This window comes from Ornithorhynchus anatinus, chromosome 16 (assembly GCF_004115215.2).
Source record: "Ornithorhynchus anatinus isolate Pmale09 chromosome 16, mOrnAna1.pri.v4, whole genome shotgun sequence".
NCBI classification, from domain to species: Eukaryota; Metazoa; Chordata; class Mammalia; order Monotremata; family Ornithorhynchidae; genus Ornithorhynchus; species Ornithorhynchus anatinus.
In genome coordinates this window covers 9,291,005-9,316,810 of record NC_041743.1, presented here as the reverse complement: position 1 = coordinate 9,316,810, position 25,806 = coordinate 9,291,005, and the positions used below count along the sequence as shown (strand labels likewise).

The 25,806-nt window shown below is 51.2% G+C and overlaps 1 protein-coding gene across 1 annotated transcript in view; it reads right to left on the bottom strand.

Moving 5' to 3' along the window:
• Window positions 1-7,867: 7,867 nt before the first annotated feature.
• The window catches only part of QSOX1 (quiescin sulfhydryl oxidase 1), a 42,867-nt gene continuing 24,928 nt past the window's right edge, over window positions 7,868-25,806 (bottom strand). The window contains exons 9-14 of the mRNA XM_029080970.1: window positions 21,177-21,311; window positions 19,441-19,570; window positions 15,430-15,552; window positions 13,137-13,284; window positions 11,917-12,093; window positions 7,868-9,835 (exon numbers count right to left, since the gene is read on the bottom strand). Coding sequence (XP_028936803.1) covers window positions 8,949-9,835; window positions 11,917-12,093; window positions 13,137-13,284; window positions 15,430-15,552; window positions 19,441-19,570; window positions 21,177-21,311 — 1,600 coding nt within the window. The 3' untranslated portion in view covers window positions 7,868-8,948. The remainder of the gene's footprint in view (window positions 9,836-11,916; window positions 12,094-13,136; window positions 13,285-15,429; window positions 15,553-19,440; window positions 19,571-21,176; window positions 21,312-25,806) is intronic.

Below are 25,806 nucleotides of genomic sequence, written 5' to 3'. Positions count from 1 at the left end.
AAATGAGTTATCAAAGGGAGTTGGTGTAGATGGAGAAGAGAAGGGGACCCAGAACTGAGACTTGAGGGGCTCTCACTGTCAGATGGTGGGAGGCAGAGGGGGAGCACATGAAAGAGACTGACAATGAGTGGCCAGAGAGAAAGGAAGGGACAGTGTCAGTGAAACCAAAGTTGGATAAGGTTTAACACAGAAGAGGGGTAGTCCAGTGTTGAAGGCCGGGGAAAGGTCAAGGAGGATTAGGGTGGAGTAGAGGCTGTTGAATTTGGCAAGAAGAAGGTCACTGGTGATCTTCGGACTGTTTCCGAGGAATGAAGGGGGCTGAACCCAAATTGGAAGGAGCTAAAGAGAGAAGAGGAGGCCCCAGGTTCTAACAATTATTATAACAAAAAGGTATAAAGTATTTAAACTGTGCTAAGGTTGATGCAAGATAATTAGATCAGATATAGTCCCTATACCACAGTGGTTCCCAGTCTAAAAGGAAGGGAGAAGGGGAATCGTATCTCCATTTTACAGTTGAGGCACAGAGAGGCTACATGGATTTATCTAAGGTCAAATGGTAGGTTGAGCTGGGATTAAAATTTGGGCCTCCTATCCAAAGATCATGCTTTTTCTATTACGATATTTTGCCACTCTTAACTGCCTAGTACAGGGCTTTACCCACAAAGGGTGCTCAGGACACACTGGAGAGGAGGAGGAGTAGGTGCTACAATCAATCATATTTATTGGGCACTCACTTTGTGCAGAGTACAGTACTACACAGAAATATACCCAGAAAAAACAAGATCTACAGGTTTCACAGTGGGCCAGTAGTAGTAGCTAGGATTGAAACCCAAATCACCTTTTTGTTTGGCCCATTTATAGGACATCTTGGGTAAAAAAAATCCTAAGCACTGTTGCCCCAGCAATCTCAGCCATCCACCAAGGAGAGTGGCACATATTACTCTGATGAAGTTCTTCAAATGACAAAGCCTCAGCATTTTGGGGGGATAAACAGTTACCTCAGGGAAGGGGACTGAGCCATGAGTACGGCCATATTAGAGAGGAGCATCTAGAAATTTGGGGGCCACTTTCCCCCATCTAGTCCTCAGCACTACCAGGACAAGGGAATGTTTCTGTCCCAGACTGGGCAGGGGAACTGAGGAGAGAGGGAAAGTAGGGACTGTGTAGCATCAACCCCAGGACATAGTTCAGGGTTTGACACAGAATATACACTTGACAAATACCATTATTCTTATTATCCAGTCCTGCCCAATAGAACTGGTCAGTGACAGTCACAGACCTTAAGCCGGAGAATTGCAAAGACAGTGTTGCTTTGGACACAGCCTGGACCCTCAACCCAGAGGAATTTCCTGGGGAAAAAGAGTAGCCATCCTGTCATCCTGGTGCCATACTGGGAGCTCCCCAAGCATTGGGAATTCACTGCAGAAATCAGATTTCACGCTTTTTAGCGGCAAGAAAGGCCTGGAGGGGGGTTGCTACCAGAGGGAGACAAATGAAATTAGTCATGCTAATTTGCCCATCTCTCTGAGCACGTGGCGTGACTGGTAAAGGAGTTACTCCCATCCCTCTGAGGGTGGGGAGTCATTCTCAAAAGAGCAGGGATAAGGGGGTCAGCAAAACGTTTCTCCTTTTGCCAAGAGGAGGGCTTTCCTCGGGTAAACCATATTTCTCGAAGAATGGCAGAAATGAGCCTCCCCTTGATTACACATCACAGAATAATATTTTCAGGAATAGAGACAGCCCAAGTCATTGAGTCAAACTGGGGACAAACTACAGGCTGAATAATAATAATAATAATAATATTTATAATTATAGTATTTAAGCGCTTACAATGTGCCAGGCACTGTACTAAGTGCTGGGGTGGATACATGCAAATTGAGTTGGATACAGTCCCTGTCCCATGTGGGGCTCAAAGTCTAGATCCCTATTTTACAGATGAGCGAACTGAGGCCCAGAGAAGTGAAGTGACTTGCCCAAGGTCACACAGCAGACAAGTGGCAGAGCCAGGATTAGAACCTGTGACTTTCTCACTCCCAGGTCCATACTCTATCCACTATGCCATGCTGCTTCTCCTGGCTGGTACATTATGGGCAGGGAACGTGGCTGCAAATTCGGTTGTATTGTACTCTTCCAAGCACTTAGTACAGTGCTCTGCACACAGTAAGTGCTCAGTTAAATATTACTGATTGATTGGTTGGTTATTGGTGTGATTGAAGGAATTGAGGCAGATATTTCAGACAAGGCAGTTGGCTCTAAAAGTGATCCCAGAAAGAGAACTGATGGGACCAAACCAGACCCAAAGTACACTGCGTGGCACATAGTAATAATAACAATAATGGTATTTGTTAAGCACTTACTTTGTGTCAAGCACTGTTCTAAGCACGGGGGTAGATACAAGGTAATCAGGTTGACCCACTTGGGGCCCATAGTCTTAATCCCCATTTTACAGATGAGGTAACTGAGGCACAGAGAAGTGAAGTGACTTGCTTAAAGTCACACAGCTGATAGGTAGGCAGAGCCGGAATTAGAACCCGCATCCTCTGATTCTCAAACCTGTGCTCTTTCCGCTAAGGCACGCTGCATCTCTTAACAGCACTTAACAGATACTACAATTTTTATTATTTATTATTAAAATTGTTAAAGATGGCAGATTTTCTCCTGGACATATGGTGGGTGAGGGGAAGTGAGTGTCCCACCTGTGGAAAGTTCAGTTTCCTAGCCTCTGGACTAGGGCCAGTTCTGAGAACTTCCTGGCTCCCAGGTTCAGGGCATGAGCATAGGGGATCCATTTACTCTCATGGCTCATGTTCTCTGGGCTTAGACTACATGTTCCATGAGACCTCAGGGCTTTAAGCCTTTCACTGTCCCTCCTCTCCCCACCCCATTTCTCATGACTGTGACATCATGAGCCCAGGGAGTGGGACCTCCAAGAATCCATTCTGCCTCCAGGTCTATAGCCAGTTTGTGCTGTTACTGCTCATTTGAAAAGTTGCCCTCCCCCAGCCTCCTTTCCCTGTTTGTGGACTGTGTTCAATGCAAATTACCCCAATCTGGCTTCTTTTAATACTGCTCCACAGACTCTGGGCATAGAAACAAGTTGACAACTTTGCACTGCTAACTCAGCATCATCATTCCCATCATTGCCACTATTTATGGACTAGCCGCTATAGGGAAAGCACTGCCCTATGTGCTGAAGGGAGTTACAAGAAACTGAAAAGACAAGGTCCCGGCCCCCAATGAGCTTACAACTTAATGGCACCATTTTATTTTGAGTTTTGAAATCAGAGTGGAAAAAGTCCTGGATTGGGAACCAGGCCAGTGGAGTCCTAATGCCAACTGTACCCCTGGGTAAACTAAGGCATAGAACAGTTGAGTGGGGCAAATATTTTTTCCCCCTCAATCTCTGGCCATATTAGCTGCTCAGCACTGCTCCCTTGGGATTGGTACTGTCATTCTTTGTTTTCTGACTTGGTAGATGGAGCTGTGGGGACACTGTTTTAGTTACCTGGGCTGGGGCATGAATACAGAGAGATGGAAGGGGAACTACAGCTGGTAAGAGTAAGAAAGTGAGGGATAGTTTTTCCCCAGAACACAGATGCCTAGGGAGATTAGGAGAAGGTAAGGGAATGGACAGGGTAGAGGAAGGACAGGTGTTTGAGATAGAGGTAGATGATCAGGATAGAGCGATGAGCTAGTCCATCCTGCTTGAGAGAACAAGTCCCTTGGCTATCCTGAACTCGATCTTTATGGAGGCTCCAGCAGATGACACATGCTCGATACACCCCACACCTGGGCTCAAATTAAAGTAGAGCAAGGGTCAAACTGGGGCTAAGATTGGACTGGACCCCGGAGTTTTGGCACTTGCAGGGCTCCACCAAGGAATATGATCTGAGGGGTGGGTAGGAGGGGAAGGACGGGGAGGTGAAGATGAAGTTCCCAGCAGCCCTGCGCAGAGGAGGCCTCTGGCTACCCCAAGCCGAAGTTCATCCCTCTCTCCTGGAGGGATGTTCCTTACCTTTGCTCATGTTGCTGGCCTCCGCAGAAGACAAGAGAATGCTGTAGAGATGAGTTGGTAGCTTCCAGGCAGCTGAGGGCAAAGGCACCGTAAGGGCTGTACATCTAGTGGAGCCCTTTCTTCTGCCAAATGTTAGAGAAGCTTTGGTTGGGTAAGGAGATCAGGGAGTGAAGTCAGAGATACCAACTCCCTCTGGCCATGAAGGCCATTGCCCCCAAATTGCCATTTTTCAGACCAAAACCGTTGTCCCACCACATCAGTTCTGTGGCAGGCTCCAACTCTAACCCTAGGCCTCTGTCGAGTCTTGAGAGGAGTAGATGAGCTTATGTGTTGCATTATCTGAGGTGGTGGGTTTGCATTTGGAGAGGAGGTGAGCGGTGGGGGGATGGAATAAAACAAGGGGAGGGATGTGTAATGAGAAGTGGGCTAGGTGGGGGGGGGAGGTGGTGGACTCCCTTGAGGACAGTAGCCAGGGCAGTGGATGCTTCTGCCCAAGGGCTAAAGCGTCTCTGGAAGTGCACGTGTGACAGCGTGTGAGGGGAGGGGCTGGCGGGCGAATGCTCCTACATGTGTCCTCGATCGGGCCTCACGAATTCCCGCACGTCCTCTAGAGGCTGTGGCGGCCGGGAGGCCCCTCGGGCGACTGAAAGGGGCGAGTCTGCACGGCGGCTGAGGAGGTTTTAAGGCCGAAAAGCCCCTTCCCCGGCAGGACTGCGCTGGACGCCTCCTGCCCTCAGGCTGAGGAGCGGGGCTTGCCGCGGGGGATGCCGGGGGATGCGGCCCAGTGGTTCGTTGGGCTGAGGGGGCGGGGCACAGCTGAGGAACGGCTCGGGTGATCCGCAGTGGAGGGAAAAAAAAATACCCATTTAGAAAGTGGAGGGGCTGAGTTCGTGGCTGAGAGACACCCCCTCTCCCCAGCTTCGTGAAGAGGAGGATGAGGACGGGGTGCTCGGGAAGAGCCAAGGTAGGGGTCACGGGCTTCCCGAGGAGCTGGGAATGGAGGCGACAGGCCCAAGGACCCATGTCCCCCCCACGCAGTCTCCAGCCTAGTTTGAGAAGCAGCAGGGTTGTAGCAGGTAGAGCACAGGCCTGGGCGTCAGAAAGTCATGGGTTCTAATTCAGACTCTGCTGCCTCTCCTCCCTGTGACCTTGGACAAGTCACTTCACTTCCTCTGTGCCTCAAATACCTCATCTGTAAAATGGGGATTAAAACTGTGAGCTGCACTTGGCACATGGACTGTGTCCAACTCAATTTGCTTGGATCCATTCCAGCGCTCAGTAAAGTGCCTGGCACATAATAAGTGGTTAACAAATACCATCATCATTATTAATAATAACTAAGATCTTGCAGGGAGAAAGATGTAAGGGATGAGCGATGTCTCACACACAATCCACACTGGCTCTGTTCTCACAGACACCTCACAACTCTTTGTGGCCCCCTTTGAGGATGGGCTAGGGGAGCCAGGCAGGTGTGCAATGGTTTTTCCAACATCTCTTCTTTGCTCCACTAACCAGTTGGAAGGTAGTGGCAGAGCCAGTGACCGTGGTTGTGGGGGCAGGAGAGGAATACAGAGGGCCACATGGAACCCACAACTTGCACAACTCTGCCTCATGCATCCCCTTCCCACAATGAGTGTTGTGGCTTGCCCACTGAGGGTGGGCTTTTGGGACAGTTGCTAGCTTGACATGCCCTCAGCAAGCCACGAGTGCACCCAGAACCTTTGCCCTCAGCCACCTTGGAATTTCAATTGCCCGTGCTTTTTCCTTAGCAGGAACACAGAGCAGAAACAAGGGGAAAAATCCTTTATCCCCTCTACTTGCCGAGTAAGCAATTGAGCTGCGTTACAGTTTAAGAGGGAAACAGCCTCCTGTTGACAGGATCTGCCTGGTTTCTCAGCTCAGCTGCCCGTGGTGAGGCAAAGAGACAAAGCCAGGCAAGGTCCAGTGGGCTCCTAGCACTCTGGGGCTCGTGGGGGTCTCTGATGCATGGAGCAGAACTACGGGCATTTTCATTGCCAAGACCAGCGGCCTCCAGGTCCCTGGACTGGCAGACTTGGTGGGGGAGGGGAGCAGCTGGTGGGATTGAAGCCTGGTGTTTATTGATGACAAGAGCCCTGGGGAAATCAAGGTGAAAGGCGGCAGCAGCCCTGCTACCAAGGAGGGACCACCCACCAGTTTATCAGTCAGAGCTGCGGAGACTGAAGCTTCGCAGCTGGGAGGGGGAGATCTGTCTACTCCCCATTTACAGGCTTGGGGCATGCTCACTCTCCTCCCTTGTATCCCCATGCAAAATTATAATTACACATGGTGGATACCAAAGGCACAGATGAAAACCCAGGACCACCAACCTTCCCTCTTTCGTACTCTGCCCCAAGCTTTCAATCCAGTAGACTGAAATTTCCCCAGCTGGGAAGAGGGATAGGGGAATCACAGATTTCTGATCCCCTCCTTCTCTGCCTCAGCAGCACCAAAGGAAAGTTAGAGAGACAGCAGCTTCACTAGTGTTCTACAGCCCACCCAAGAGCCCGTTTCCCCTAAGACTGGTGAACTGCAGCAGGAAGGACTATGAGGTGGCTGTGGTCACTAATGAAGACGGAAGGGTGAAGGGGCCCAGATGGGACAGTGGGCTGATGGGGGAGGGGACGGTAACTAGAACCCATGGGATAGAAGGGTGGAGAGACCCAAGGAAGGAGTCAGAATGGGAAAGAGAAATGGTTCTGAGAATAATAATAATGATGGTATTTGGTTTTAAGCACTATGTGCAAAGCACTGTTCTAAGCGCTGGGGAGGGATACAAGGTCATCAGGTTGTCTTATGTGGGCTCGCAGTCAATCCCCATTTTACAGATGAGGTAACTGAGGCACAGAGATGTGAAGTGACTTGTCCAAAGTCACACAGCTGACTAGTGGCAGAGTCGGGATTAGAACTCATGACCTCTGACTCCCAAGCCCGTGCTCTTTCCACTGAGCCACGCTGCTCCTCGAAGCGTGAGAAGTAGGAAGAAGGGAAATCTGGAGACAAGAGTAAAGGACAACAGATTCTTCCTTCCCCCATCTTGGGGGCGGCACTTCAGGATCTTCAGATTCTACTTCCCAGGAGGGATGCTGTCCTTTCCTCTCAGCTCGGCCTGCACTGGCCAGGGCAAAGCCACAAATCTAAGCAGAGTGAAGATGTCAAGAAAAAAGTCCAAATCGGATTGACACCAACCGCCCCCCTTAATGAAGTTTATTATCAACCAGCCTGTAATCCCTGCAAATCCTTGCGGCAGAGGGAGGGTTGGGATTAGGGGAGTCCAGTGTAATCCCATCGAATGTTAGAGGCGGATTGACCAATAGGGCCTGAAGAGCAGATGGCCTGGCCTCCGGCTCTCAAAAACAACCATTTTCCTGAATGATTTATAATGAGGGTTAAAGAGCTGGAAGGGAACAGGGTGTGGCCATTAGGGGTGGGGCCTGGCCAAGAAGTTAAAGTGAAAGAGCAGGGGCAGAAAGCCAGGAGGCTGGGGAGAAAAGGGGAGAAAAGACAAAAGGAACATCTTGAAATTTACAGGGTATCTCATTAATCCTGGGAAGAAATTGAGGAGGAAGGGACCACAACCAGCCTGTATTTACATTTAGGGTTAGTGGAGTCCAGCCCCATGGATATCTCCATCCTCCCCGGTCGTTCCCTATAAAATCAAAGACACCCAGGTACACGGGGATTTGGGGAGCCCCAGTGTCACCCTCCAGGTTCCTGGGGTGGGGCAGGAGGCGGGTCTGGTGTAGGAGGGCAGTTGGGTCTATAGTTGCCATTTACTGAGGATGGGGATGACGGTGCTAGAGCTCTGTCCAGGCTACAGTCTGAAGCAAATGCTAGTCTTAACAAAAAAAATTTATTCCACAAACACCAAAAGTGACCCCAGATGACTGAGAGGGGTAAATATAGGGTGGTCTCTGGATTTCAATCCCGTTCCCTCCCCCTCCACCCCATTCCCAATGCAAAGCCCCTTGCCTCCATAGACACCAGACACAGAGGTGGACGGCAGATGGTTTTCCCTTGCCCCAGCTTGCTTGTCCTGCAGGGGATGGCCTGGAGCCAGTGAGCCGTGAAGAGAAGGAGAAATCCAAGGCGAGTGGCCCTGTACCATAGACCCCCACCTCACCACAGAACCCTTCTCCAGGTCCCTCAAGCTTCCCTCGCTCAGGATCAGCCGTGCCTGCAGACTACCCAGAATCAAACCAGTGAAATCACATGGCCCCATTTACCCCCAAACCTGACTTCCTGAGCCCTTGTGCCTGGTCAGGTATTCACCCCACAGTCCTCACCTCGTGCCCAGGGATGGAGAAGCCCAGAGAGAGCTCTAAAGTGCTACGAGAGATCCTGAGGCAGGAAGTGGGGGGGGGGGGGGGCACTCTCCAACCCTGGGCCACAGACAAACCTTTGGAGTCCCCATTCTTCCCATCCCATGTAGGCAGGAGGCTCAGCCCTCCCAGCCCCCAATCCCGGGATTGGCCAATGAGCAGCAGTGGCATCAGTAGTCCTAGTCTGCTGCTGAGGGTCAGGGAAGATGGAGGCAGCAGCACTGTTTTTTTCCCCAACCCCGTTGTCCGGGGAATGGTGGAGCAGCTCGGCTCATGGACTCTACCCGCCTTCAGCCCCGTTCTCCCAAGAAGTCAAGATCTCCGAAAAAGGTCTCAGGACAGGAGGCTGTGGTTACTGAATGAGGAAGGCCAGGACTTCTGACCACCCCAAGCTTTCCTGCTGTCCAACTACTGAACCAGCCTTCTCCCTCCCCCACACACCCACCCCTCTTTGCCACGCCTGTCGTGCCCCCAACCCCATTTCCAAAGGTCACCCCCCGACCCTTCCAGCCGGAAATTGAAGTAGCAGGTAACTTGCTCCCCAGCTCTCTGGACTCCACCACCAAAGAAATTGGGGGTTGCCTTGCCTCTCCTCAATCTCGGCAGCTCACGCTGAGGGGGTAGCTGGCCCGGCCCTTGCGGACCCTCATTCTGAGTCGGAAGTAAGCGTACATGCCCAGCAAGCACATGGAGGACAGGAAGTAAAGCCCAATGCAGAGGCTGATATCCAGGAGAGAGAAGTCCCCCCCTAGCAACCGCAGCCATAGGCCACCCAGCGGGGCTTTGACCCCCTCTTTTCCCTCAAGGATGCTGGCCAGCTGCTTGGCTCCCTGGCCCTGCTGCTTCAGCCTCTTCAAAGCCGCTGCATATTTAAGGAGGCTCTTCTCCTCCTCCTCCTCTCCCTCCCCCTCCAGCAGCAGGGGCACTGTGTCCCTCTTGCTCAGTCGCCGGCCCTGTGGCAACTGCTGCCGGGGTAATGTCATGACAGACGCTCCTGGCTGGGTCTCACGCTTGTAGAGATCCCTGGTGAAGGCATCCAAGTCCACGATTTCCTCCTCCTCTTCCTCCTCCTGGGCCTTTGTACTCATCCGTATGATTCTGGGTCGCTGGGGTTGGTGGGACCCACGCCTCTCTGTACCCAGGACCGATCTTTCCATCACTGGCTCCCTTCCCTCCTCAGTTTGGAATGTCCCCTCTGGTTTCTCGGTGTGGCTTGGGGACCAAGCTTGTGTTGCTGTGGTCAAATCCTCCTCCATCTCCTTCCTTTCTCTCTCCCCTACTGAGTGCCGCCTTCCCCGGGCTGGCAGGGGCTGAGCATAGTCACTGGCGATGTTGCCCGGAGAGAAGTGGGCCTTGAAGAAGTTGAGAATGGCACCCAGGTCCCATACTGGCTCCCCCCGCAACTCATTATGGCATGGGGCACAGAGGCTGCGTGGTGGCCACTGTATCTTGGGGAACCTGGGGTCCTCGCTGGGTGCACCTGGGGAGAGATCCAAGCATACAGAGGATGTGACCTGGCCCAACAGGGAAACACACTTGACTCCACTAGATTTATACAGCCCCTTCCCTTCAGAGGGCGCTCCCGATCGCTGCCCATTCCCAGCAGCCAATCACCTCCAACCTTTTGCTTCCTCCTCCTCCTCTCTCCCATTGCTTTCCCCTTGGCCACTTCAGCCTTCACTGCTCCTCCGCTAAAGTCTGGGCAGGGGTGGGGAGAAGCAAAGAAACTCAAACGAGTCCCATTGGCTCCTTGCTGGAAGATCTGGCAATGGCCTGGCTGGGGAGAGAGTTTGACTCTCTTGGAGAAAGGTGGACAGGATGCAGGACCGAGCCTCTGGCTTCCAACAAGCTGAAGAGGTGAAGGTGACAAGTAGTGTTGGAAGGGAGAGTTGGACTTTTAGGGTGTGCTATTAGTGACTGTAAACTAAACTTTTTGGGTGCAGCAAATGTGTCTACCAATGTGTCTACCAACCCTGTTGTAGTGTTCTCTCCCAAGTGCATAGTACAGAGATCTGCACAAAGTAAGGGATTAATAAATATCATTGATTGATTGTCTCCTGTTTTGCAAATGGTCACCCCTCAGCCTAGATCTGTTCCCTATGGAAAGATCATCAATTCTTCCTAGGCAATGACATCAATAGGCTTCCCCCTCCTACAGGAGATGGACAAAGCTACTTTCCCCTGATATGACCTAAGTTGCCTCACAGAATAATAAAAGTAACTGTGGCATTTGCTAAATGCTTACTATGTACCAAGCACTGCACTAAGCACTGGGCAGATATGAGATCCACGGATGGGGGCTCAAAGTCTAAGTCAGAAGGAGAACAGGTATTGGATCCTCATTTTACAGATGAGGAATCTGAAGCCCAGAGAAGTTAAGTGACCCTGCCCAAGGTTACTCAGCAGGCACATGACAGAGGATTGGAACACAGGCCCTCTGACTCCTGGGCCCATGCTCTTTCCACTAGGCAATTTCTACAGAATACGTTTTGAGGTGCAAGGAGGTCAAGGAGATTGACAGACTAAGTCACTGGAGGAGCCAGGCCTGTCCCCCAGTAATCCCCCAAGCACTCTCACCCACTGGGATTGCTGCCTAAAAGCCCAAATGACTTCAGAAACCTTAGAAAGTCCTCATTCCCCACCCCCAACCCACCCCCGCCACAAAAAGAGGATGATAATAATGTTGGTATTTCTTAAGCGCTTACTATGTGCAGAGCACTGATCTAAGCGCTGGGGGAGATGCAGGGTCATCAGGTTGTCCCACATGAGGCTCACAGCCTTAATCCCCATTTTACAGATGAGGTAACTGAGGCCCAGAGAAGTGAAGTGACTTGCCCACAGTCACATAGCTGACAAGTGGCAGATCCGGGACTCAAACCCCTGATCTCTGACTCCCGAGCCCGGGCTCTTTCCACTGAGCCACACTACTTCTCTCTCCCACCTCTGACCCTGGGGGTGGAGGTGGGTGAGGCTTCTGGTTCTGCGAAGAAGTGCGAGTTAAAGTCCCATCCAGGGAAGAGACCACATCTACAACGGGATCTGGCTGGTTTGCCCCAGCCCCTAGTCCACGACACTCCCTCCTAGCAGAGGATCCGCTCGCTCTCTCCCAGCAGAGGATCGGCTCCCTCCGAACGAGCGGCAGGATCAGACCTGCTGCCGTTGTGGGGGAGGAGGGAAGATTGGGGAGCAGGGGCCACCCCCTGCGGGGTCCCTGAGGAGTGACTGGCCAAATGGAGCATTTGGTGACAAGTGGTGGGGGGCGGCGGTGGGAGGGCACAAGCTGGTACAAGCTCCCCCTCCGGTGGAGGGAGGAGGAGGCCAGACAAGATTTAGGCTGCATCTCAGCCCCATCTGCTGCTCTGCTCTCAGGTCTTTTAACCTCCAGCTTCCCCCAAGAGGATCCCAATCCCAGCCCTCCCCCACCCTCTCTGGCAACCGGCTTAGTTAACCCCTTGCTGCCCATGCCCTGCTTTCAAAAGCAGGTTCTCCTCTGGGCTCCTCGGACACTGGCCTTAGCTACCCGAGTGGCCTCTGCCCCATACCCTCCCATTGGCTCCTCACCTGCCAGGCGAGAGTTGACCTGGTTGTGCCGGGACCAGAGCCAGAGGATGGCCTCATCCTGACTCTTCACCCGGTCCATAGAGGCAGCAGCCATCTCCTCGAAGTGGGCGGCGCAGTCGCGGCAGCCAAAGAAGAAGCGCACGTAGCCCCGGATGGCACTGAGGACCTCCTGGGGGTCTGCGTGGACAGGAGCGGCTGGGCTGACCCTGCTCCTCTCCGCCTCCCCAGCCCCCAGGCCCGCTGCTACGGCAGTCACACTGGGCCCCGCGCATCTCTCCCCTTGCTCCCTGACCCTCAGAATCTTCTTTCTACTGCCCCTTGAGCAGACTTTGGTTGAGATGGAGATCAGAGATTGTGGAGGGACCAGGGACCTCAGGCTACCAAATGTAGATATGGAGTCACTTTCTGAGGACCTTTAAGTGAGACAAAACAATTCTCTCTTCTGAGTAGATTAAGCATTTTCCCCACTTCCAGGACCCTTCCTGCTCCAGGATTCCTCCTGCTTCAAGAGAGCAGCTCTGGAGTGATTGGGGGATAGCTCTGCCAGTCAACTGACCAACAGTACTTATTGAGCATTTACTGTGTGCAGAGCACTGTCAGAGCCGAGTGGCTCCTCAAATCGAGCAGCCACATTCATCCTCCCTTTCAGCCCTCTCCCCGCGTCCTAGCTGGTCTCAGATTCCTATTCAGTCTGGGCCAAAAGTGCCCCAAGAGTCCCAGTCCAGGAGGAAATACAGTCCCTGGAAGGAGCAGGGGGTTCAAGGGAACTGTGGGGGCAGGCTGGAAGAAGCCCCTTATAGGTGATGGGGAGATCAGGAAGGGCTGAGGTGATAGGAACAGCCCTCAAAGTCACATGGGCTCAAAAGGCCACACTCCATGGAGGGATTTAGGGGGTGCACAGAAAGGTACAGTTTCCCTGAAGGGAAAGGAAAGGCACAGGGGGACTTCCTCCCCAGCAATGAAGGCCTTACCACACTGCCCCTTACGGGTCAGGCTGGTGCACTCACACCAATCTGCCCCCACTTCCTCACAGCCAAGCCCCAGGGCTACTGATTTAACTCAGGAGATGCCTGCAGGTTGAGCAGAGGTTCATAAGCCAGCCCCCATCCTACCTGCCCACTCTGCTCCCCACCTACACACAGAGGGCCTGCTGTGAGGAGAGCCAATCCCCCCGCCCACCTCAGAAGTAGGAGTGCCAGGGGAAGGGGCGTGGTGTTTACGTGTGTTCGGCAGGGAGTACTTGGTGTGCTGAGCTGCCTGCACCGTCAGGAAGTGGAAGAGGATCCAGAGGGAACAGGGAAAGCCGCGGAACTGGGGCTTGCTTCCCTGACAGCCAACCCAGGTCACCTTGTTAGTCAGAACGTTTCCCTGAGGGGAGAGGGAGGAAAGGCTGGTTAGCATCAGAGAGAAGAGAAGCAAACAACAGCAAGAGTCTCTCTTTCCCCCCACACTACCCCCAATACCTTCCATCCAGACCCACCCCAAAATGGTCCAAATTGGACAAGACAGAGGGCTCCCCTTCACTCCTTCCAACTCTAGAGGAGATGGGGCCTTCGGAGAGAAGAAAGCAAAGAGTAAAGGGCAATTGGCACTGGGGGAAGCCCACCTGAACTCCAGAACAGATCTAGGAAAGTCCAGAAGGGATAAGGTAGCAAAGGGTAATGAGGGCGGGGCCACCAGGAGTGACTGAAAATGCTGCTGGGCAGAGCCTGCCAATGAACAAGGGCCACTGGCACCTCAGTTAAGGGTCCAGTTTGGTTGTCCCCAGGTCAAAAAACTTCCAATGGGCATGGTGGGTTAAGGGTATCTATCAACTTTTAGGAAAAGGCAGGTAGGAAGAGTGGGTAGAGGAGTTGTCTTGACATTCAGAAGAGTCTCACCAGCTGAGAGGCCCCTGGAAACAAGAGAGAGTGGCCACTCTTGTGAGTGTCTTTGGGCTAAGACAACAGGTGACAGGAGTCTCTGACAGACTTCCAGCTCAGGAGAAAGTAGATAAGCCCTTCTTGGGTCTGGAGGTGTTCAGAGACTTTCAATATCTGGAAATCAGTTGAAAAACCAATTCCACAAGTCCCAAATTTTCTAACAGGTTTCTGGATTGCTCGGGAACAATTTTCTAATCCAAAAAGTAGAGGAATCAGCAAGGGCACATGCTCTTCTTGATTCAGTTCTTACTAAATGGGAAGAATTAGTCACAATGGAAACCTTGGCTGACACAATCACAATAGGATGGTAATTCAAGACCCTAAGAGAAAATCTGAAGCAAGAAGCAGGCCCATCATGAGTCATACCCATTCTCTATCCAGTCCAGTATTCTGTCTCCAACTGAAGCACCGAGGGATGTGATGGCTGTCCTCCTTATTGTCTGGATGGGTTGCCTAAAACCCCTAACTTTTCCCTCTCTGGGAAAACTGTACCAGTTCAGAAGAAGAGGTTAACAAGTGGCCAAAGGGACTGAATCTAAAACTCTGCAAAGGTCTGCAGGACACATGGGGAAGCTATAAAAATTGGAATTAGACCAGATCTCTGCAAAGGAGGATAAACAGCATAATGGTTTAGGGGCAAGAGCAGAAAAGCTAGAACACTAGAGGATGTATAACAGGTCAAAAAAAATCTTCAACTATAGAAGGCAAAGAAGGAAAGCCAGGGGAACATTACGAAAGCAGGAAAGAGGGATGATAGCTAGTGACTCTGTAAAGGCATGAGTTCTTAATGGGTTCTTTAATAATGTTGGTATTTGTTAAGCGCTTACTATGTGCCGAGCACTGTTCTAAGCGCTGGGGTAGACACAAGGGAATCAGGTTGTCCCACTTGGGGCTCACAGTTCTAATCCCCATTTTACAGATGAGGTAACTGAGGCACCAAGAAGTTAAATGACTTGCCCAAAGTCACACAGCTGACAAGTGGTGGAGCCGGGATTCGAACCCATGACCTATGACTCCAAAGCCCATGCTCTTTCCACTGAGCCACGCTGCCTCTCAGGGTTCTTTCCCTGTGTCTTTTAGAAAAAGATCAAACATCAGTTGAAGAAAGCAAGTTTTTTTTGCTGGAAGATGGGAAAGTTAAATTAGAATAGGGAGAAAAAAATAGTTGGAAGTATCTAGAAAATTGGATCCAGAAAAATGGGGACCAATGAAAAACATCCCAGGATGTTGAAGAAATTAGCAGATGGTATCAGAGACCCACCAGCCATTACTTTTGAGGGCTTCTGGAGAGTGAGTGATGTCTTTAGGGATTGGGAGAGAGTAAATGCTAGTCCTGTCTTTAAGAAGGGAAACAGGAGGATACAGGTGGCCTTAGCCCTGACACCTGAAAAGACACCAGTACAAATCTGTGAACAATAATTTTGTAAACACCTAGGAGGGTCTAGGATACTAGAAAGCCACAAACATGACTTTGAGATGAGCAAATTGTGCTAGATCAATTTAATTTCCTTCTGAGCTAGAGAACCTGGTTCTCTGAGTCGATGAACAGTGAGGGCTGGAAGGAAAGATGTGAAGGACCCAAGAGACTCACCTCCTTCCTCCTGGTCAGGACCGCCTCAAAGGTGCTGTACAGAATTTTCTGCCGCCTCTGATCCTTCAACCATTTATTCAGCTCTTGCAGGAAGTTCTGAACCAAAGGCCGCCCAGGGAAATACTGCAACAAGAAGCAAGATGGAAGGGAGCATGAACCATATCGTCTAATACAGCCCGGTCCCGTCTCTCCAAGGATAAAGGCACTGGAGCCCATGGAGACTAGTGGGAACAAGGACCTGCTAAGAATAGAGGGTTTCTGATCACAAATCAACTCTATGGACAACAATGCCCAGGGCAGAATCAGTAGTCCCTCTACACACTCTTCTCAGTCACCTGTATAAGGCTTAGCCAATCTCCGGGGCCCATGGCAGGGTAACTTCAGGGCAAAAGGCTAGAAGGATGGGATAAAAATACTTCAAAGGCTGAGCAAAGAAATCACACACAAGGCAGTCAGGGTCTCTGCCCTTAGGCAACGGAGAGAGGTACTCTGGAACCAGGACTCCCTTGGCACCTGCAGTTCAAGTCCCCCTCAGGCAGGGTCACTATAAAGAGGAATTTAGAAAATTAAAAACTGTGGTATTTGCTAAGTACTTACTATGTGCCAAGCCTTGTATTGAGTGTTGGGGTAGATACATGTTAATCGGGTCTCACTTGTGGCTCACACTTTAAATAGGAGGGAGAGCAGGTATTGAATCCCCATTTTGTAGGTGAGGGGACTGAGGCACAGAGAAGATAAGTGACTTCCCCAAGGTCACAGAGCAGGTCCTCTGACTCACAGAACCGTGCTTTTTCTACTAGACCCTACTGCTCCTCTTGAATTTATATAGTGTTTTCATTTTCCAAAGCACTTACCGATTACTCACTTCATTTTTTTTTGTCATCATATATCCCTGTGAGATAGTGAAAGGCAGGTATTTATGATCACCCTTTTACAGATGAGGAAACTGAGGCACAGAGGTTAAGTGACTTACCCAAGGTCACAGAGCAGGCCAGTGGTAGAGCTGGCATCAGAACCCATGTTCTTTCTACTAGATCCTGCTCCCTCTAGATGTAGAGGTTCTGTCTAACATGGGTCCCGGTTTAATGGGCCGAACTTTCCACACTGGGAATGTGAGTGATGGGACGGTGGGAAAGAGCTCATAGCAAGAGCAGAGTCAGGCTCTTCATCTCCATTTAGGGGTCTATCTGAATTCAGGAGGGACATCTTCATTGGAATTCCAGGGGCTGCCTGTCAGCCCTTCAGAAGCAAGGCAGCCCAGTGGGCTCATGGCCAAGATCTAAATCTTGATGGTAACTCCAATAGTCCCTCGGGAGGATGAAAAGCTACTTTGACAATAAGTCAACTCAAATCCGATTAGTATCAGCACTTTTAAACCACAAGAACTCCAGGGAGGGAGGGACAGAGGGAGGAAAAGGAAGAGGAAGACACACAGCAGGCAACACAAACACACACACATACACCAGAGCTTAAGCTTCCCATGGACAGGGAATATCTGCCAACTCTATTGTACTGTGTTCTCCCCCAACCACTTACTAAGTGCTCTGCCCAGAGTAACTGCCCAATAAATACCACTGAGATTGAGAAAGGAAGGTGGAGAGAAAAAGCAGAGAGATGTCAAGAAAAGGGCTGTTGAAAGAGCAAAGGACTCACACAACATACATGCACAAAAAAGGGAAGGGAAATATAAGGGAGAAAAACTCAAAAGGGAATGTGCAAGTAGAAGGGGGAAGGAAACTGAGATGGCTTGTTTCAAATCCAGTCTCCATAGAAAGCTCTATCTGATTCCACTTACGTTGGGATCTGGAAACAAAATCCTTAAATCGGGTTCGGTTAGAAATGCTGTTAGCTAACGTCGGGTTAACACTCAGTCTACACGAGTGGGTGGCCTATGTTTTAATGGCAGCATCTCTCCGGTCTCCGCTCCACCTTGACTTGGGACTAAACGTTGCTAGGAAGGAGGTCAGGAAATTGAAGCTGATTGGAAAAAGAGGGGTGGTCGTCCTCACAAGTGAAATTCTAGAGGCAGATCGCCACCTGGTGGCCTGTTGGGGGGGAGTGGTAGCAGGCACAGGCGGGCAGCCTAGGAAAGGGCTGGGCGGGCGGGTGGGTGGGTGGGCGTGGGCAGGTGGCAGGAGGAAGGGGCCCGGAGAAGCCATCAGTGGACTGATGGGACAGACACAGCCCCAGGGGCCAGGAGGTAGAGAGTTAAAGTATTTCTTTCTCCCATCAAGCAAACGCAAATTAAATCTAGACAGAACTGGGATGTGGGAAAGTGAACCAGGGGTTCTTTGGCCTGGTCCACCCTTGAGCTTCCCTGCTGCGTCCTTAAAGGCACGGGGAAATGGTTAGCAGAGCTAAGGGGCCTCTGGGAACGGAAAAGGCCTGTGGTCCCCCGCCGCCTGGGGGAACCCTGGATTTGGCGGCAATCCCAATCCATTCCCACCCTCCCACAGCACAAGTCTCAGGGGCTCAAGCACCAAATGAATCACGGTGGAGTCACTGGACCCATTTCCCTTCTGGGGCTGTGCTGTTGGAAGCAGGGGCCTCCCGAGACTTTGACTACCTCTTTCCTCTCCTGGTTCTGTCCAAGCCCTATCTGACTCAAAGTGTCGCCACGGAGGTAAGAAAAGGAAGAGCAGCAGTTCAGGTTGGATCTACGGAAGATTTCCTGACTGCGCAGTGGCCTGGCATTGGAATGGGTTTGTAAGGGAGATAGAGAACTCTTCTCAAGGGAAATCTGAACATCAGGGCAGAATCTCATTGAGGCAGGATGACTTAGATGTGATCCTATGTCAATCGAGCATTTACTGTGTATAGAGCAGTGAACTACAGGAGGTGGGGAATGAGTGGTTAGATGACCTCACAATGTCCCCTCCGACCTTGACAGTTTGTGGCACCCTCCACTCCAGTGCCCAGAGAGCATCAGTTGAGGAGATCTGTCTATAAGGCCCTTCTCGGGGGAAGTTTGGGAGACATTCACTTATATCCTAAGTGAGAGGGCCAAAGAAGCAAGTTGGGTGGGCGGGCAGGGTTGTGAAATCTTCCGCGGGCAGGGGCAGGGACCCCGTGAGCAGAAGATAAGCAGTTTCCCTCTCTCAACAGGACCATCTCTGTCCTCTGGAAAGGCCAAGGTTTGGGCTGTGAAAAGGCACGGAAAACGTTTAACCCAACTAAGCTAAGCAGCTCTATGGTTCCCACCGCATTTATTTCGGTGACGATGGGCAGCCGAGTGCCGCAGAACGCAGAGCCAACCGCTGCCAGGTCAGGATGTGCTGTGGCAGACGGGGAAGTCGCTCAGGGAGTCGCATCTGGTCAAATCGCACACTGCTGAAGCACTAAGTGGAGCTGACTCAGCGAGCGGCCCTCTCTGAAGGGAGCCAAAGACCACATCTGACTCAGCAGCTCTTGGCAACGGTGCCTCGAGACTTTAAGACCAGTTGTTTTGGCAGCTGCTCTTGAGGCTGAGTTAGGGGAACGACGGGGAGGGAGGAGAGGGAAGACACACGCACACACTTGGTACCGGTTCCACGGAGACAGGAGGAAACATGGAGTCTATGCCGCCATCTTGGTTAGGCATTCTGAGGAAAGGAACGGGGTGTGGTTGACAGTTTTTGAAGCGATGTGGCCAGGACTATGATTTTAGAGGTCAGGCTCCCGGCTAGTGTCTGGTCTGGTCCCCTGGCAAGATCCCCTGATTGGGCAACCAAAGATGTTTTCCTCTTGAAACTCAGTAGCTCCTCTGCCCACCCTCTCCCCCAAACCCTCCTGGCTACTTGGAAGTGCCACCACCCCTGTGGGATGGCAGCCTTGGAGCCGAAGAGCAGAGGGGATGGAGCACGAGGGAAGACAAGGTCTCGGGAGGATGCGAGAGTTGTTGGCCAACTGGTATCCCAAGCTGCAGCAGCACAGGTGTCGCACATACTCCCAGGCCCCGTTCCCCCTAAATAGGGGCAGACATCAGCCTCTGTTAGCTGAAAGGAGAGGTGTGAGGCCACAGATGCTGCTCACCTTGGCCAGGACTGCCACAAAACTTTTCAGAGCCTCCAGGCGTTCTCCCGTCAGAACCGGGTACTTTCCCACCTCCAACCTCAGGATGTAGTGCAGCGAGGACTCCAAGTCGGCCATGTACACCTTGGAGCTGGGGGCAAGGAGCAGACAGAGAAAGACAGTGTTAGCAGTGATGGGGCCGCCTGGGTCTCCTATTTTGGGAGGAGGGTGGAGAAAGGGAGTCAACTGCCTTATGATCTTCTTATCATCCGGTTTCGCTATCATCCCTGAGTTGGCCTGTTAGGGGGGAGGGAGAGATGCAAGGTAGACCTCAACCCCATCTTACAGGATAAACTTCTTTCCTCGGAGACTCACCCTGCCACAGGTTCCAGCAGACCTGCACTGGCCTACTGCCTCTCTGGGACCTCTCTTTCAGATCAAGGCTCCAGAAATCCTTCAGAGAAGCTTGAATAGAGACCAAAACTGCTCTATTTGGGTTCTGGGAGAGGCTTACTTCCCAGATCCACCCAGTCCCCTCTGTCCGTAATTCTCAGCCTCTTTATGGAGTCCAGTCCCCGGCTGTCTTCATAACAGCCACTCAGATCATTGTCTTAAAGTGCTATTCCTCTCCTCAAAAACCTTCAGTGGCTACCCATTTCTTCTCAAATGAAACAAAAAGTTATCTTTTGCTCCTATCTCCCTCTTACCTATCCACTCTCTTCTCCCACCGTATCCCAGGTCACACCCTTTGCTTCTTTCAAGCTAATTTAACTGTGCTTCTCTCATGACTCCCATCTCTGACCCAGTACTCATGCCTGTCCACTTGTATGGAACTCCCTCCCCTTAAATCCCACCAAATCTCCTCCCTCTCTAACTTCTAAGGCCTCCAAAAAGCCACCTCCTCCAAGGGGCCATCCCAGGCGAATCCCCCATCTTCTGATCAGGCCCCAGAGAAGCCATGTTTGTGTCCATCTGTGGATCAATTTACTCATCTGCTTACTTGTGTATTTGACCATTTGCATCTATTCTCTTAACTCTTTCACTTATTTAATGTTTGGCAACCAATGTCTGCCCTGTCTCCCCCACTAGGCTGTAAACTTCTCCAGGACAGGAATACTTATCCTATGCTCCCAGGAGCCTGTTACAGTGCTCTGTACATGATATGTGCTACTGTAGCTGCTGATGTTAACAGGGGCTGGTGAACTGACCACCTTTGGTCCCAGCTGTGGGGACTCTGGCCCACCCAGGTCCGTGGCCTGTTTTCCTCCTGTTTTATCCTCCTTTTGACCATTCACTCTCATCCGCCACACCGGCCCCCTATTTGTGTCATCCTCGCCAACGATTATCAACCTATACTGACACCAACCACTTTCCCCATTTCCTTGCTTCACTTTCCCTTCCTTCCTCTAACCTGGGCAAGACGGTTGCTAGAAGAAAGATTCCCTTGGGAATTTTGAGTTTGGACTAAGGGGTGAAGAGTTCCCAATGCCACTGATAACCAGACCTGGCCTTGGGACATGACTACTCTCTGGACTGTACTGGTCACCCTCGCTCTCACCTCCTTCGAGCTGGAAATTACGAACAAACAGGTCAAACCCAAGCAGCAGCTCAGCCTAGAGAGTTCTCAGTGGGGCCAGGATAAGGCCATGGAAGGTGCCTAAGGAAGAGGATGAGGTGAGAGGCCAGGAAGAGAGGGAGGGATCTTTAGAAGAATGGAAACCAGGTAGGGAATGAGAGGGAGAGGAGGAAGGCCTTACCTGTCTGCTGATCTCCAAACAATAGGAGTGGTTGTTTCTTGGGAAGCTGGCGAGACAGTCGGTCTGTAGGGGCCTTTAGTGACTCCAGGCAACCTCTGCAGGTATGCTGTGTAGAAGGATCTGGTTTCCATCAGCCTATGAGGGCGGAAAAGGAGAATGAGGAGGAGACATGGAGACATCCTGAGTCATCTTGAATCAATCTTTGAAATGCCTGCCCCAGAGAGGGGGTGGGGAGTATCTGACAAAAGAGTTAATGTCAAGAAAAACAGCAAGGGAGGGAATTCCATGCAGAACTTCCACTAAAATACTTAGGAAAGCTCTGGGAGTCACTATTGAATAGGGAATTGTTCAGAAGAGAATCACCTATCCGAAGAGGTAGAACAGTTCTTGGCTCAGAGTAAGCACTTAAATACCATCACCATCATCATCAAACCCAAGTCTATCTCCATCTTTGGACTGTAAGCTCCTTATAGGCAGGGAATGTGTTGGCTGATTTGGCAGAACTGTACTCTCCCAAGGGCTTAGTACAGTGCTCTGTTAAGTGCTCAACAAATAATGATTATTATGGTACTTGTTAAGCACTTACTAAGTTCCATGCATTGTTCTAAATGCTGGAGTAGATACAAGTTAATCAGATTGGACCCAATCACTGTCCAACATGGGGTTCACAGTCTAAATCCCCATTTTAGAGATGAGGCAACTGAGGCACAGAGGAAGTGAAGTGACTTGCCCAAGGTCACACAGCAGACAAGAGATGGAGTTGGGATTAGAACCCAAGTTCTTCTGACTCCCAGGCCCATGCTCTCTCCACTCAGCCACACTGCTTCTCATTGATTGACTGATATATGCCATTGATTGCTTGATTTCAGAGGGCAGTCAGGCATCAAGAGTCAATCCAAACCCTTCACTGTCTCAGCCAGGAGAGGAGTGAATTCTGAATCTAGGCAGGGGGCAGTCTCTGGAGAAGCCATGGTGGGGGCACAATACCTTAGGGACACCTTGGCTCAGATGTCCCGGAGGGAAGGGGAAAGACACACAAAAGCCCTAGAATATCTTAGCCAAACCCCCAAAGGCTCCAAGCTACTAGTTCTTTCCTCAGCATGCTTTCAGCTTCCCCTCCTTCCCAGCAATTCAATTGACAGGCTCAAAATGGTGGTTCATCTGAGGGGGAGGAGAGCAGCCATCTTGTTTCCTGACTCAGAAATTCCTGAAATCCAGTGCAGTTTGGGGAAACTTAAAAAACACCCAAACAACCCATTAAACTCTCCAAATATAAGCTTAGTTGCCTTTGGTGGCATTCCTCTAGCACCATTTTGCTCACTGTGCCCTGATCTCATCTTTCTCGACACCAACCCCTTTTCCACATCCTCCCTCTAATCCGGATCGCCCTCCCCTTCCGTATATGTCAGACCACCACTCTCCCCACCTTCAAAGCCTTTTTAAGGGTCACATCTCCTCCAAGAGACTTTCCCCAATTGAGCCCTCTTTCCTCCAGCCTCCTGTGTGCTCAGATCTGTGCCTTCTGGACATCTGGCATTCGACTCACCCTCAGCCCCACAGCATTTATGTTCATAATTATAAACTGTATGTTATAAATTATTTCTTTATATTAACGTCTGACTCCCCCTATAGACTGAAGCTCATTGTGGGCAGGGAACGGTCTACCAACTCTGTTTTACTGCCATCATTGGTGGTACTTACTGAGCGCTTACTGTAGGCAGAGCACTGAACTAGATGTTTCGGAGGGTACAATACAACAGAGTCAGTAGATATGTTCCCTGACCACAATGAGCTTCAGTCTACAGGGAGAGTCAGACATTAACTGTACTGTCCTCTCCCTAGCACTAAGAATAGTGCTCTGCTCACACTTGGTGCTCAATAAATATCACTGACTGAATGATTGGTGTCACTCCCCAGGGATATTCCCCTTCCTACCCCAAAGACTGCCATGACTTCTGAGGAAAAGAAGTGTCCAAAGAGGTAAATCTCCTCCACTCTTGGGGACCCCTTCTCTCAACCCACATTTAGGGCTCAGCTATAGGTAACTGGTCAGAACCAGCTGCTATGAGCAGACACTAAAGTTCAGATAAGACCCTGGGGATCAAGGCTCCAGGCACCAAACCTGGCCCCTTTCCAAGCCTGGCACTCACCTTCCACTGAGGGAAAAGAAGATTCTGAGAGGGTGGCAGAGGGGGAATACCCATCCTCCCCCACCCTAGAGGGGATGAGAGACAGTGAGGAACTAAGGCAGAGGCAGAAAGCCCAGGGGAACCGACGGCAAGGAGCCATCACTTTCCGCTCGGCTCTCACAGCCCGATGTTTGTTGATGAGCAGATGGCGGGGAGACGGCATCGTCACAAACAATTTTCTCCTCCACCAACTCCGCTGTGGGGAAACAATAGCTCTGCTCCCTGCCATAGCTGGCACCCTCTGAGCCAGCCCTGCCTGTCCAACCACTCCGGCACCCCGTTCACCTCTCCTTCTCCCATCAGTCTCTCTTCCTAGGATGTCCACCAGCAAAGCCCCCGGCCCCAACTCTGGGGACCCGAAAGGCTCAGGAAACTCCGCACACCTCATCTCCTGCCATGGCACCAGGGCGGCACCTTGCTGCCCCCCCAGAGGCAGCCACAGGTGCGTCTGAGCCCCTTTGTCTCCCTGCTTCATCACGGTCTTCTCCTGCACTGCCAGCCTGACATCAATCATCCATTGAGGGGCCGAAAGCGCCATCTGGTTGCTATTTAACATGTCATTCAGCGGCAAGAAGCCACCAGAGGGACTGCGACTGGCCCTATTGTTTTCCGCTGGCATTTCAGAACCGCCTATTGTCTCATTCCTAATGAACTTTTCTGCAATTAGGGGAGGGAGAGTCAGGCACGCTGCCAATTTGGCAAGTCAGCCGATGGGCTTGCTGCCCTCGGGAACACCTGCGCACGGGGACAACTTTAAAAGTTTGTTGCAGCTGGCAACACTGGTGGGTAAGGCGGATGGGGAGGGGACCTAGAACTGAGTCAGCAGCTTCGAGTTGGGGCAGACCACTGACTCAGCATCGGGGCTACCGGCCTGGGGCTCGGACTGCATCGTCGGTCCTTGCAGAAGGATCTGCTAGGCCTAGGGGCAGCTACCCATTTAATCTCCAACCTGGGCTGGACTATCTCCCTGGGCCGGACAGACTGTCCCAATGCCAGGCTCGGGGCCAACCTTGAGCTGATGCTCCTGCGCTGTTGCACTGGGTCTGGGTTCTGGGCCTGGGTCTGCAGGGGAGCCAGGAAGTGGGGAAGGAGGTTGAGGTTGGGGCTGGAGCGGGCCAAGAAGACAGATCGAGAAGTCAGAAGGCAGATCCACACTTGAGACTTCTGAAGTCAGAACCATGACAAGAAGTCATATCCTGAAACCCACTGACACGTTGCCCTGAAAACCATTCTACCCGTTTCTCTTACAATTCAAATCCATCAGTCAGTCAATGGCATTGACTGAGCACTTGGTGCAAAGCACTGAACTAAAAGCACGGTATCAGAGCACATGACAGTTTGCAATACAGTACACAATCCGTGCTCTCAAGGAATTTAGAGTCAAAGGATGAAACCTTCAACAGGTCACCTGACTCCAAACAGAAGGATCCTTAAAACACAGGCTCCCTGTCATAACAACAATATTTATAGTAATAGTGACAACAACTATGGTATTTGTTGAACTCTTATTATGTGCCAAGCACTGTACTGAGCATTGGGGTCAGATACAAGATAATCAGGTGGGACACAGTCCCCGTCCCACATGGTGCTCACAGTCTAAGTGGGAGGCAGAACCGGCACTAAATGCTCACTTAACAGATGAAGAAACTACGACACAGAGAAGTTAAGTGACTTGTCCAAGGTCACACAACAGGCCAGTACAGAGCCAGGTTTTGAACTCAGGTCCCCTGACTCCGAGGCCTGTGCTCTTTCCACTAGGCTAAGGCTTTCTCCTTCTGCTTCTCCTCCTTCATCTCTCTACCGTTCAATCACTCTTCTCACCCTCTTCCAAGAGTTATCATCTTCCCAGGACCCCTTTCAGCAGCTGCCTCAGCGCCTCCCTGGACCTTGGGGATGACCTGTAGAATCCAAGGCTCTACCTTTATCCCGACTTCCTCCCCTTCTCTTCCCTGCCCCCACTAAAACCAGAAATGGAATCCAAGGGCTGGATTCTTATCCCCTGTGCTCAAAGGTATTATTTTTTTATCATATTTGTTAAGTGATTACTATGTGTCAGGCACTGTACTAAGTGCTGGGGTAGATTCAAGCTAATCAGATTGGACACACTCTATATCCCACATGGGGCTCCAACAGTCTTAATCCCCATTTTACAGTCAAGGTAACTAAGGCACAGAGAAGTTAAGTGACTTGTCCAAGGTCACACAGCAGACAAGAGAAAAAGTCTGGATTGCCAGCACCACTGAGTTCATCTAACTGCAAGTCTCTGCCCTTGAAATGATGGATTCACAACCCAAGTTTCCTGGTGGTACCCAGCCTGGAGCACACAACCATCTACCCCACCTAGTCCTGTTTTCGTTCACTCCCCGACACCCTTCCCAGTTTTCTCCGTCATTCTTAACAGGCCTTCTGCCAGGACTGGCTGCCCTGAGATAGTCTGCCAG